Below are 14,622 nucleotides of genomic sequence, written 5' to 3' on the forward strand. Positions count from 1 at the left end.
TGATTTACCTCCCCTGCCTCTCTCTGCTGCCCTACAATATCTAGCAGCATGCGACAAACCTAGGTCAGGGCCCAGCTTATTGCAATGAGCTTTTTCTCCTTAAAGTCATTGTGGCATTTCTCTTTCAAGTATTTCCCCGCCTCAGGTGGGTTCTGAATTTGCCACATGGAAAATCCCGCGCTACAGGGTCAGAAAATTCCTTCACAGTTTGGCCCATATCCTCCCATTCTCCATACCACTCAGGATTTTCCATGCCTGGGTCTACTTCTGGGTCAGAGGTCTCATCAGCTTCTCTGGAAGACTCAGCCCTAATTCTAGACAAGTTGCAGACCATGTAGAGGAAGCCTTCCAGATTAAATACCAGGAAGGTGGTATCCTTAGCATTCAGGGGAAACTGAACATTCTCAAAAAGTAACTTAACAGATTCAAAGGAGAAGAAGAAAAGAAAAGGCTGAAAAGCCTCATTCCCTGCTCCTCTTCTAACAAACAGGGTGCAATTATTAACAAACCCCCAAAACAGCTACTGGAACTGGGACACAGGGTAGGACGAAGAAACCATAAACTACACATATATGGAACAAACTCCAGTACTTTTATGAACTTTCTATAAATAATTATCATCGAACACAGCACAACAGCTATTCTAATATTTGGCTGGACAGCGCCCAGGCGGAAAAGGACCTGGGGGTACTGGTTGACAGCCGGCTGAACATGAGCCAGCAGTGTGCCCTGGTGGCCAAGAAGGCCAATGGCATCCTGGCCTGTATCAGGAATAGTGTGACCAGTAGGAGCAGGGAGGTCATCCTTCCCCTATACTCAGCACTGGTGAGACTCTTGAGTACTGTGTCCTGTTCTGGGCCCCTCAGTTTAGGAAGGACATTGAGATGCTTGAGTGCGTCCAGAGGAAGACAACTAAGTTGGTGAGGGGCTTGGAACACAAGCCCTACGAGGAACGACTGAGGGAGATGTAGTTGTTTAGCCTGGAGAAAAGGAGACTCAGGGGTGATCTTGTCACTCTCTACAACTTCCTGAAAGGTGGCTGTAGTCAGGTGGGAATTGGTCTCTTTCTCCAGGCAGCCTAGAGATGTGTCAAGAGAAATACAGGTTGATTATTAGGAAAAAGTTTTTAATGGAAAGAGTGATCAAGTTCTGGAATGGCCTGACCAGGGAGGTGGTGGAGTCACCATCCCTGGATGTGTTTAAAAAAAGACTGGATATGGCCCTTGATGCCATGGTTTAGTTGAGGTGTTAGGGCATGAGTTGCACTGAATGATCTTTGAGGTCTCTTCCAACCTAGTCATTCTGTGAATTTTGTGAATTGTAATCTGTGTCCCTCTACTGTGAAACTGCATGTTAGGGACAAAACTGGAACTGTTTCTGGATAAGAAAATAAGCCAAGGGACCAGAAAGGTATTAAAACATAAAAAAAGCCTATGAGATAATAGGCAGTGTCTTGGTTCACAAGACAGGTGTCTGCCAAGGAAGGCAGAAAAAGCCTCTCTTGCACTTTCCCCTTTGGTACAGTTACAGTCACAGCCGGCATGGGGAGTACGTGGCAATGGTGGTTCAGCTGAGGCAGGAAGGGATGGAGGGGAGGCTTTGCTTCACAAACCCCCAGGAGCAGCCGATCTTGGTGCCCCTAACAGGACTCTCGAAAGCAACAGGCTGGAAATGGCAGGAATGAGCAAAAAATCCTGGGGCAGTGAACAAGAATGTCCCAAAATTCCATGCCAAATAGCTGGAACCTGTGACATGTCCTGGCAGGGCAGGGGAGTGCAGGAGCCCAGCAGCAGAAGAAAAGTTCCCTGCTGGGTCACAGTGGTGGTAGGAGAAGGCAGCAGGGACAGAGCGTTGCAGTGGTGGCAAATCCTCTCCACAATGCCCACAGTCTGTCTCCCCTCCAGTGCCAAGAGAGCAAGAGCCAGCCAGGAACTGTCCTCAGCCCCTTCCCCCAACCCAAATCTAGGGGTATCTTTGCCACCCCCCCACATGTATGCCTCCCATACAGAGAAACTCCCAAAAACTAAAAGAGTTCCCCTTGTCTCAAGCAATCAGTTCCTATTAGCAACTCAATGGTGTTATAAATGAATTAGCCAATTTGATTGATAAGGAGAATTTATTCCATAATTAAAATACAATTGTGAAAAGGCCACAAGCAAAGATCAGATCGATGCGGAACCAGGCTCACAGCATCAGTTGAGACAGATAGGGAACTTGGCTCTTCTACTCTGTGCATCACAAAGAGACAGCTCTCACAAAGTCTTTTTTATACATTTCTAAGCTCTGAGGGTTGTGGGGGAGGGTTTCTTGTTTCCTTATTGTTGATCTTACCTTGTTTGCTTATTCATGTAGTTCTTCCATTCTTGCTACGGCTCCTGCTGAGAGTTTCTTGAAACTGGTAAATAATTCACTTTGTTAGAGGAAAAATCTCTTGTAATATACATTCTAGGATACATATATTTATTTTATTGATGATGCATATCAAATGCATATTGCTGGGGTTTGGACAGACAAATAATCCTCTGGAATCAACATTTCTGGAGACGAATATTCAGGCTAGGATCTTGGTGCATATAGTTGTAATTTCATCAGAGGGAGTTTCCCAGAACCCTCTTTTGGTATTGTTATAGGTAAAAATCTAGCCAGCCAATTTAATAGAAAAATGAAAAACAGAATTTATTTTGCGACCACTATACAGTCCCAACAGCCAAACAATCGAGGGACAGCGCTGATCCCGGGATCGGAGCTGGGTGAACACTGGCCTGACCTCTATAGCATCAAGCCCTCATGGTTCACACATGCTGCATGGCAGAGTTCGTTTTTATACTCTTTTTCTAGCCCGAGGCTAAGTTCATTGTCTTCTTTCTATGTCCTCCATATTCATTCATTGGTTGGTTTCATTCTGTGTCCTGTGCTGCACAAAAACCTAGTCCGGGAAGCAGTGTGTGATATTGCTCAATTACCGGAATTGGGCATTCAGATGTATGTTCCCGATGGCTCTGATTATTTGCACTGAACATCTTCATGGGCCATCATCACTGGATGGCTCCTGGTCATTCCAGCAATTATGGTCGTCTCCTGTGGCTAGGTCCTGTTTGTATGTTAATTCTTTTCTCTTCCTCCCTGCCAGCTGTGATTTTGTCATCCCATGTGGCCATCCTCTGTCCCCAACTACGGTGTTTATTAAGATTTTTATAGTTCGGACATATTCCATACACATATGGTTTTAATCAGGACGAATTACTAAATTACTCATAACAGTATGCTAGGATTTTCAACAGGCAAAATTACTGTAACCTCAGCACAAATTTATACACATCATCTATCACAATCTGTCCCTTTCTATATCAATTTATTAAATTTGTGCTTTTAGGAAGCTTGCTTATTCTTTAATTTTATATTCAGTATTTATGTAAGCAAAGCTTGCTTATTCTTTAATTTTATATTCAGTATTTATGAAACTTAACAGCTACATTTTTATATTACTAGTCAGGGTATAAAATTAAGAACTCTTCATAAGGTAGATTATTTTAAATTTTTAATTTCTTTTATTTGGATTTTCAATTATACTTTTATTATATCAATGTACGTGCTTAATGTAATTTCAGATATAGTTTGACTTTATAGTAGTTTAAGGCTGGTAGTATTTGTCATTCTACTTTCACGATTTATTCTTTCTCTGTCTCTTGCAGAACAAAAAGGTTCTAATATATTGCTTACAAATCTCAGTATTTTATTCTTTTTGCTATATTTTATATATTTTATTTTAATATTTTTTAAATTATAAAAATAGTTACATTTGCTACTAAGGTGGAGTTTGGGGATAATGCTATAATAGCTCATTTTTTGAGGTTGACTGACCAATATGGTGAAAATAATCTTCTGGAGTTTTTAACTCTCTACCTCTCTCAAGGCCCTTTCAGGTTGCAGCCAAAGGCCAAGATGTTATCTTCTTGGTAGAAGAGCTTACACCTTGGGATGTAGTCACTGATGTAATTGGTCTCATTGTCAGTATTTACTTTATAAGATTTATAAGAGCCTTTTTAATTTCTTTTCTGATTTAGGACAGCATCTCCGTATTTCTAATTCTTAGAGTTTAATTTCTTTGACATTTTAGCTCTAAAGTTATAATTAGTCTGTACACTTTTTTTAGCTATACTTGGCTTTTTTTTTCCTTCATTTGATACTTATTAAATATTTAACGGTCTTTGTCATACCCTATCTTAATTTTACTTTTAATGTTTCTTGTAACTTAAATTTAGTTTGTATCTTATATACCTGATTTTTTCAGATTTTCACTAATTATGTTATCTGTTTTAATACATTCTTTACAGTGTTTCATTAGCTTTTACATCTGTTTCTTTTTTTTTTTATTATAACAAAAGCACTAAAATCTTTTTCTCCTAATAAATTTGCATACTACAATCTAAATACTCAATACACTTAAAACAACTCTATGAATAATACCTACAGTTCAAAATAAAACATTTTATCTCTTAATTGTTTTTACAACTTACAAATTTAGGTAACACAAAAGATGTTTACTACACTTCAAAATTACTAGATAGATATTAATTACAATGGAACTCCTTTGGGTTTTGTGTAACTCTGTGGCAAAGAGTTTATCAAAGAACAATAAAAAATTGAAAACATACTCAATTTAAATAAAAGGGTGATAAGAGGCAGGAAAACAATGGAAGATCTTATCTCACTTCTGCAAGGGAAGTTAGTTTATGGGCAGTTTAGTTGCTTAGCTTACATTTTGCCAATTTACTAGGCCTGCAGCGATTGCTGAACTTGTAAATTGAGTTGTTTATGTGATAAAGGCCTGGATGTCTCTTTTGTGGTTCAAACAAAGGACTTAGCTCTGCCTTTGGGATTCCTTGATAGGGAGCATATCTAGCTCCTAGAAGGTTTTGGGTTTTTTTTAAGTTTTGATCTTAGTTAAAATACAAAGGTTTTGTCAGGATATAATGCATTTTTGTGGTCTACTTCAGGTATTTCTATGGGAATTTCTTTTGAACTAAAAGAATCACTAGAAACAATTTCTAGTAAATACCATAATGTTCAGAAAACCATCACATTATGTATCCTTATTCAATTGTTTAAGGGATAATTATTGAAATATTGCATTTCATAACATGACATTCAATAAAAACATAGTAACTTGATGCAACTGTAACTTTTATCATAGGATGACAATATTATTTCAGATCATACTGTAGTTCTTAAACTCATAATTACTTTATACAGATTTTCTCAAAAACACATTTAAACTTTTAAAACTTACACACAATGTAGCTTTTACTTAATTTTACACACTGAATGTGATGTTTTAAATCTTTCTCTTTTGTTTAAGCACAAATACTTCTTTACTAATATACTTCTAGTTTACCTTAACATACTGTAATCATAACAAATACAGCACAAACTTATCAATTAGAGACAAACAGAGACTGGTCAAACACATATTTGATGTACACATCAATTATAAGCTACAACACACGTTTGGACTTCAAATATATAAATTTGGCTGATTCATTTCAGAGCTGCTAGCTTCATTAAACTTTTAAAACTGCATATAATTCACAGACTTGAGTAGACATTAAGGGTCTTGTTCTTACAATATTCTAAATATCCTGTTAGTTTAGCTTTTTCATGGTAACACAATAATTTACAGCTACTCTTTTGGTACTTAAAATTTTCTTTTAAACAATATATTTCTCACACAATTTATTCTTTACTTTTATTTTTATATTTTGTTTAATAACAGTGATTTTAAAAAGTTCTCTCTTGCTTTTACTACTGATTTTTTTTAACACTCAATTCTTTCTTGTTAAACAGTTCGATTAACGAACTTTTCTTGGCATTTCATAATTTCTTTCAATGACCTCAAAAACTTCTAAAACTTTAAAAAAACTTCTTAAAACTTCTCAAGACTTCCAAAACTCAAAACAAACTGCCAAAAATAAAAAAAAAAATTAAAAACTTCAAAGAATTCCCGAAAATTCTTAGAAATAAACCTCCCTTAATCTGCAAAACTGTATCAATCTTTCTCAAAGAGTTTTTTTTCTTAAAAACTCTCTTAAAACTGTATACTATCTTCAAAGGCATGCATATACTACTTTTTTTACAAGACTTTTTCTACAAACCATTAACACATCTTATTTCTTTTCCTTTAATGGGATCTCTCTCTGGCAAAAATTCTCTACAACTCCCATCAACATTTCCAGATCTTTTTCCAATCTCATTAAACACGAAAATCATTATAGTCTTCATGATTTTAAACCATCAAACCATCTCCTTTTTTATTTCTGAAACGATTTTCTTTGCACTAACATCAAAACTTGCCTAATCTGAGCCTCTTGAGACATATCTACTGGCACTTCCTCCTTCCCTCCTTTTCTTGAGTTTAACTTATCAGCTCTTTTTCTCAGAACTCCACTTAGTCATCTCTGGTCTCTCTCTCTGCTCTCACTGAATCTCCTGACAACTCAAATTTTATTTATCTACAACACAGAATACTCTTCCTTCTCTAACAATACAATCCAGTTTTCTTCCTTTTAGAAAAATAAAGTTACACTTTGAAATCATCAATCTATATTAGATAAGCTTCTGTTTATCCACACTCACTCTTACAATAATACTGTTTCACTCACCCTTATTTACAATCGGACAACACAAATATAAAGGCACCTTTTCTTTCAAGTTGGGTCAACTCCAGGTGCTCTCAGGGCTGGTATGGTTACATTTCTTTGCTTTATGTTCATATACTTATTTTAAATAACTTTAACCGGTACCATGTTAAATTAACTTCTTTAATTAATTACCTTAGTTCCTTTATTTTTCTCACATGAACTTTTTGTGCTTCTTTTAACAATTTTTGCACTCTCCCTTTTTCTTTTAATCTTTTCTCATCTAACTTCTCAAGCTCTCTTTCTTTTTGTAATCTTTTCTTTTGCCCATCAGTCACATTTTAAAAATTTTTGCTTTACATCCCCTGTTTTAAAAGGGAGCATTAACAAACTTCTGGGTGGTGTTTTCTGCTCTCATTTTTATTACCTATGCTATTGATATTTTTCTTTCTATTTTTCTCTCTATCTTCAAGCTTTACTTTGTGTTCTCTTTGGAGGAGAAAAATAGGTAGCTTTAGGAGGAGCAGTTGGTCTTACAGCCTCCTCCACAGGCTGAGGCAGGGGACTCCCAAGCCTTATTCTTGATTGTCAACTTTAATCTCTTGATTCTGACTCATCTCTCCCAATTTTATAACTTTAAATTTGCTCTTTTAAAATTTTTTTCTGACCTAATCTCCAGAGTGCTGTCTGGACCCTGGAAAACTTTCTGGTGGGGTTCATATATCTATTGGCTAAGTTAACCTAGTTTCTTTATTACTAAATTAATGGCTGTCAGGGGACCTTCCTGCGGGGTTAATTTGGTAATAGGCTCCCCCGCCCCATAAGGGCTCATCAAATTTTTCTCTCCCAGACTATGGATCTAGGGGTTACAGTGCTAAATTTAACAATCTTTAGAGAGGTCAAAGAGGCTTACTATTCCCCTTAAGCTTTAGAGGGCATCCCTTTCTTTTTTACTTTCCCTCTCTATATCTCTGTATGAGACACAAAGGTTTACTTATCCCCCTGACCCTCCCAAGGGCATCCACTCCTTACCATTTGCTTTGCTGAGATCAAAGTCAGAACCCAGTCTCTGTGATTCGGATTCTTTGTCACTCTCACTCTACTACCGGTACTTAGGTCTCGGTGCCTTGTGGATCTCTGTGCACATACTGAATTATGAGTACAATATACCGGAGTTCAGAGGACCCACTTTGGGTTCTCTATGGGTCTCTGGAAGCCTCAAGCTTGTTTTCTCTTTCCCATTTTTGCTTGTGGCTTCTACTTTAATTCAATGTTCGGATCTAACAGGGTTGCTGCTCTCCCACACCATCAGGCCACTAGTTAATAGTGGGGCACCTCCTGATCAGAAAGGAAGAGCTGCAAACCCGAAGTTGTATCATGTCAGGGCCACCAAATTGTTATGAATAAATTACCCAATTTGATTAATAAGGAGAATTTATTCCATAATTAAAATACAATTGTGAAAAGGCCACAAACAAAGATCAGACCGGCACTGAACCAGGCTAACAGCATCGGGTGAGACAGGTAGGGAACTTGGCTCTTCTACTCTGTGCATCACAAAGGGTTTTGTTAGCCCTTTAGAAATCAAAACCATTCACATTTCCTTGCTCTTTTCATCTTTTGTGACACAGTCCTGCTGGTCTTGATGGCTTTGTTCTTTAAAAATCAGCTTTCAGTTTCCATGATGAAATCTACTACAAAGCAGTGAATTGTAAAGTCAGCACTCTGATGGAGATTGCATCCATTCTCTGCAGGCTCTTTGCTGTCTTGTTTGTTCTGTCTTGCAAGGTTGTGGCAGGAAAAAAAAGGACTAAGAGGTTCCCGCTACTTCCCTTATGTTACTCACTAGCCTGTTTTGACTTTGTTCTACTTACACTGCTTTATTTATTACCAAAAATTAGCATCTGTAATTCCAGTTTTATTCTGGTGATCTTCCTGGAATGCTGTTATGACACAATACTGCTAATACAAGATACTGCTAATAATAAGATCTACTATACCATATTTGAAAACCTTCCTTACCTAAAATTGTTCAACAAGTGATGCTTCGGTAAGGTATTCAAGTTAACACTTTCCCTGTATGTGCCTTAAGAGACAAGGTAGGAAACCTCAAACACTAAGGCACATTGCATTAGTGATGCTGTAAGTCTTGGGTAATGAGATCTTGTTAGTGTGAGAATTGTCAGATGCTGTCCAGATGGTCTGAAGTGGATGCATTGGATTAGCTGAATGCGTCTTGAATGAGTTCTGCAGGCATAATACAGAATTACTCTGGCTGTTTCTGAGCACCAGAAGTCTTGGAGTCTCTCCTTTTGGGAAAGGGCAGACCCCTGTGGGCAATGAAAGTCCAGATCTAGACATGTGGCCTGGAAACGTTAGTTCCATTTTTTCTCCCATTGCAGTTGCCAGGAGTTGTTGCTTGAAAGTTGAATTAATGTTCTTAATCATTTGGCAATCTTTCCTTATTCATATGTCACACCTGGAAACAAAATTGAACAGACTTCTCCACCATCAGTGCTCTTCAGTCATATCCTGGATCAGTTGTGTAGATATGAGAAAACAGTGAAGTTCCTGATTCTGATAATTTCTTATTACTCCTCCACTCCTCATCATCCTCTCTCCCTTGCTACTAAAAAACCCAAACAACAAACAAACAAACAAACAAACAAAAGCCCACCAAAGAAAAAGAAACAACCCAAACCCAAGAACTATGTTGATTATGGTCAGCAGCATTGTGCAAAGTATCTTTTCAAACTACATTTTAATGTAAGGGGATCTTTTATACTGAGACTTGCTCCATTCTTCACTGGTTATGCAGAGATGACTGTGAAACACAGATAAAGAGCTAGACACGTTGCTGTGTGCAGAGTCCCACTGTTACCTGTGCTTCCCTACACATGCTTAACATACTAGTGGTGGCCCCTGAGCTCTAGGAGATGTCTAGAATAGATTTTGGATGCCTTAGTGCCTTTGCTGGGCCTTGAATTAAAAGGCAGTTTGTATATGAATGCCTGTCAAAACATTTGCAGGTTGACAATGAGGTGTTACAGAAGTATTTGGCAGTCACTGTGGTAAAGGATTTTTCTAAATGCAGTACATTTAAGCATTTCACACAAATATTTACAGCATCTACAGTATCTAAAACCTCTGACTCCTTTTCCACCTTTTCAGTGGAAAACCAGACAATAAAATTATTTGACTCAGATAAAAATTATTAAAAGCATCTGAATAATTTATAAATCTAAGGCAAAAGTGACTTAAGCATTGTAAAATAAGGCTTTGACTAGGGAATTAGGAAAAATTCCATAAACTTCAGGGCTTTCTCAAGTGTTGTAAAAAATGATAAATTAATAACAAGATGTACATCTTTTGAAGTTGTCTTCCTTGTTCTCCTCATGATTCAGTGATTGACAAAAGACTTTTCGTTTTCTGGAAAATAGTGACATTCTTCTGTATCTGAGTCTCTACTGCTCGAATAAACTGAGCATTTCACTGAACTGAAAATACTTACCCTGGTGGTATGTGTTTACCTGCACATATATCATCAAGTTCCCCTTGATGAACCTTGATTTTCTTGAGTTTTCCTCATTTATCTTCTTGAAACATTGCTCTTTCAGAAGGGCACAGTTCCCCTTGCTCTGCCTTAAACCTTATTAGCTCCTGAACAATTTTGCTGAAGTTCAATTTATTTAGATGAAAGCCCAGGATGAACACTGGTTTGGCTTTTATGTATCAACCAGAGAAGTTTGCTTTAAAACAGCTGGCAGACTTCAGGGGAAAGGTAATGACATGCAAAACTGACTGTCAACAAAGGATAAATAACTTACCTTAGTAATGCCGCTGGCTGGGCTACGGGGTGTACCCAGGAGCTGCATCAAAGCCGGATAGCTTTAGCTCTGAGGGGGGCTAGTCAGCCCAAGCTCTAGCAGTGCCTCCAGCCTGCGCCTTAGCAAGCCTTTAGTGATATTCAGCTTTAGTGATTCTCAGGTCATGAGTGATTTCAGCTCTTGAGCTTGCTAGGCTCAGCTGGGGCATGCAGCAAGCATTTGAAGACCAGAAAAGAGAGGAGAGCGCTGTATGAGGTTCCAAGACGATGTCTTTATTGGTCTTCTACGTAGCTCTTCCACGGAGTGTCTCGAAGGGTCTCAGGGACAGCGGGTCTGCCGAGCCATGCAGAAACAGGGGTTTATATAGGGCAAGGGAGGATTGAGAATTGTCCAATCGTAAGGGTTAAAGGAAAGTGACCTACAGCCTTACAGAGAGATAAACAAGGGTCCAAGAGCGGGAGAGAGGGACTCCTAACATCCAGTCCTCATGACTCAGCATCCTGCCTCTGAACGCCAAGGCAGGTTTGCAGGGCCTGCACCTGCTACACCTTAGAAGACAAAAGCCTGAGAAAAATGACAACTTACCTGATCGTACTGTAATCTCTTTTCAGCACTGGCTGACAGAGCTGGAGATCTTCGCTATGATTTTTGCAGCTGCCATACATGACTATGAACACACTGGAACCACCAACAATTTTCACATCCAGACAAGGTGAGGCTGCTGTAAATCATGATGAAAGGTCAGGAAACAGGGAGAAATCTTTGGAGAGTAATAGCACAGCCACCTTAGAAAAGTCCAGGAACTCTGCTTTCAAGTGTTGCAGGAGGAAAGTTAACTTTCTCAGGTTACATTTAATTTTCTCTTGTTCAAACATTCACAATGGAATGCATATATTCTAAATTCCGGAGCATTGTTTCATATTAATAACCAGGAAAAAGAAAGTTCCCAAAATATTTCCATGTAAAGTTTTCAAAGACCAAAGTCTGTATAGAGTGATGTATTTTGACAAAGATAAAAGTTTTGAAGGAGCTACTGTAATTTTACAGGTTTTTCTCCTTTTTGAATTTGAGGATTCAGACAATATGGGCATAAGTCAGGCATTCAGCCATGTTTGTTGCATTCTTCAATGAACATAAATGCTACACGTACTATTTTCAGTTGAGTGGAAAGCCACACCTGCAGCAAAGGGATATGCTTACAACTACCTAATCAGGGAAATACTTTTTTAAAGCATCATAAATTGCTAGAGCATAATTAACTGATCCCAAACTAGACTGGACCTATGTATTTTATAAAGCCTTTGGGTTGGTGGAAGAGTGGAAAATAATATGAAGATGGCAGCAAAATTCAGAAGTGCACAAAGATTATGAAGTCTCTAGTTTCAGTGATAATTGGACATCCAATGTCTATGTATCATTTTGACAATAGGAGTGTACTGGTAGAAATGCCAAAATGTCTAAATGTCCTCGGCTGACACTGCACACTTGCATTGTAATTAAATGCATTGTAATTAAATTAGATTACTTGTTTGTAATTAAAATAGATGTCTGTAGTGTGTTAGCTGAATCATGCTGTATATCAATAACGGTTTCCAGGATAAAGCAAACATACGCACAGTTAAGACTGGGAATATAGAAAGAAGTCTCTGTCTCTATTCTGGGTGAAGCCACACTACTCTTCTTACAACTTCATGCATATAGAAATTAGGGATCTGCTTTCTAAAGTACTTTAGAAAGTATTTAGTACTTTCTAAATACTTGTAAAAATATTCAAGGAAAGACAGTAGATATTTAATTTTTCCAACATTGAACATCAAATAGTGTTCAATGAGAACAAAAATATACACTGAGAATAAAAATATACACTGCTCTCTGTGAAGCAGATATGAGTGAGAACTGTAACAAAACATATCCACCCTCTGTTCCTGTTAACTTCTTTGTCTTCACACTAGTTTACCCATTCATCAATCACAGATCTCTGCTCTGGGACTTAAAATCAGGCATGAAGTACCTTTGGTCCTAATCTGTCCCACTGGCAATTGCCTTTCCAGATAGCATAGTCTAGCACACAGATGTCAGAAATCAGTTTAGTTATATCTTGCTTACAGCCAGTTTGCTGTTCTGGAAACAGTATTGGGTCACATCTTGCAATTGCTTATTTGGGTACAGTCAGATTTTACTATCATAGAGACATCCATTAGAGCTAGGGAAAAGCCTCATGGTTCTACTCTACATATCTCTCACAGCTTTCAGCACTTGTTTTCAAGTATGTAACAAGGCAGTTAGGTGAGTCTCATCTGGTTAAATAGATTTTGCAGTGTTCTTTAGATTTCTTTTACTGAGTAACAGCAATTAACATAGTACTACAAGAACTTTTAAAATGCTCATATCTATTCTATAGACTTAATTGCTGTAGCTGATCAAAGGAAAACTTCTGGGTCTCTTTAGACAGGGAAAAAACAACCTCTCCCATGTTTTCTTTTAAATGCTAGGTCAGACTCAGCCATTCTATATAATGACCGGTCTGTGCTTGAAAATCACCATGTTAGTGCGGCGTATCGTCTTTTGCAAGATGATGAAGAGATGAATATTTTATCTAATCTCTCAAAGGATGATTGGAGGTAAAAATGAGCATAGTGGCTGCCTAGGAATATTGGAGTACCATCACAGACTGGTATTACCTTGTTTGAATATAAATATGCATTATTGTATATTAGATATTAGTCTTTCTATACTACAAGATAAAGAACTTTGAAAGGTGTTTGTCTTGTTTATTCCTGCTTTCACTTTTCACTTCTGATAGTGAGACTAGACTTTGTGACAATGGGTGATAGTATACATGGGTTGACTCCCTTGTCATTATTAAGTATCACAGAGGCACTCTTTGTGTACATGTAATTGAGTGTAGACCTAGCCTGCTGCTTCTTTGTCCTAAAGCATTAATATAACCTTTATCTAATTTAACACTTCCTCTATGGAAATTATAAATGAGACTTCATGCAAAACATAATCCAGTCCAGGGAGCATAGATCTACTACATATGCATAGGAGATTTAAGAAACTGTAATTTAAAATACGCCTCATGAAATATATGATTTATGAGCCAAAATGAGCCCATGATTAACTTTCTAATAGCAGACAGTTCAAAGTGACTTTTCTGGTTTTCGTGAATTTCAAGGGGTGATAATTTAAAAAAAGCCTAGTGTGCTAGACAGGAAGGATCCAGCCCCATGGTCTTTTTCATAGGACAGGAAGCAGCTTATGAAATCCTATATGACACACAGTGCCTCCTACACATTCTTAAATGTAACATAGTGCTGCAGAGTTGTTTAATCTAATTTTAATATAAATGTATGGAAATAAGTCTGCCTCTGGGGCTCACTTCTACCAAGATGGTCAGTGAAGGCTGTGCTTGCTAATGTGTTTAGCCTGAGTTTCCTATTTACTTCAACTTGTCAACAGTGAATTGATCCTATAGTTAAACACCAGGAACTTAGAGTGCTGATTTCAGTCAATGTTGTGGAGGAGTGCCCTGAAAATTCTACCCACCAATATATAGAATACTGTCATGATGGGCAGCAAGAAGGAACAGAAAGAAAATGTCTCCACTGTGATGTCAAAAATCTATTTTATGTACATATGGAAATGCCTTGTCAAATACTGGCAGAAAATTACTGCTTCATTTAATGTTAGTGAGGAAACATAAGGAACTAAGTTACTAGAAACATCAGTCTTAGAGCCACTGTCTACAAGGAACAGCTACGGTTTGTAGTGGAGTAGCTAGTTGAGTATGCTTCATTGCATAGACACTGACTTCAGGTAAAGACTTTAATATGATTTTGAGCTTTAAACTGTTTAAAGTTTTTGATTGAATCAAAGCCGATTTCAGATATTCCTCATTGATTCTGTAGTGCCAATATGTGTGTTCTGCTGATACAATGTGCTTAGAACCAAAGTTCCAAAGATTAACCCATCCCTTTAAAAAATATTTTAACCACCTGAGCAAAAATATTCAGTGCTTTGGGTTGCTTATTTGTTCTCTCTTAAGTATGATTTTATAGCTGGTGATCAAACAGCAGTGCTGAAGAATAAAGGGTATTGTGTGGAAGTGCTGTAATTCCAAACTTTGTGATTTCTACGTGCTTTTTCTTTTGACTGCC

The 14,622-nt window shown here is 37.7% G+C and overlaps 1 protein-coding gene across 2 annotated transcripts in view; it reads left to right on the forward strand.

Moving 5' to 3' along the window:
• PDE1C (phosphodiesterase 1C) overlaps positions 1–14,622 on the forward strand; it is a 351,275-nt gene that overhangs the window by 275,470 nt on the left and 61,183 nt on the right. For both annotated transcript variants that reach the window (XM_038125944.1, XM_038125952.1), the window contains 2 exons: positions 11,074–11,174; positions 12,955–13,083. In XM_038125944.1, the coding sequence (XP_037981872.1) occupies positions 11,074–11,174; positions 12,955–13,083 (230 nt within the window). The remainder of the gene's footprint in view (positions 1–11,073; positions 11,175–12,954; positions 13,084–14,622) is intronic.

The sequence above is a fragment of the Motacilla alba genome, chromosome 2, assembly GCF_015832195.1.
Source record: "Motacilla alba alba isolate MOTALB_02 chromosome 2, Motacilla_alba_V1.0_pri, whole genome shotgun sequence".
NCBI classification, from domain to species: Eukaryota; Metazoa; Chordata; class Aves; order Passeriformes; family Motacillidae; genus Motacilla; species Motacilla alba.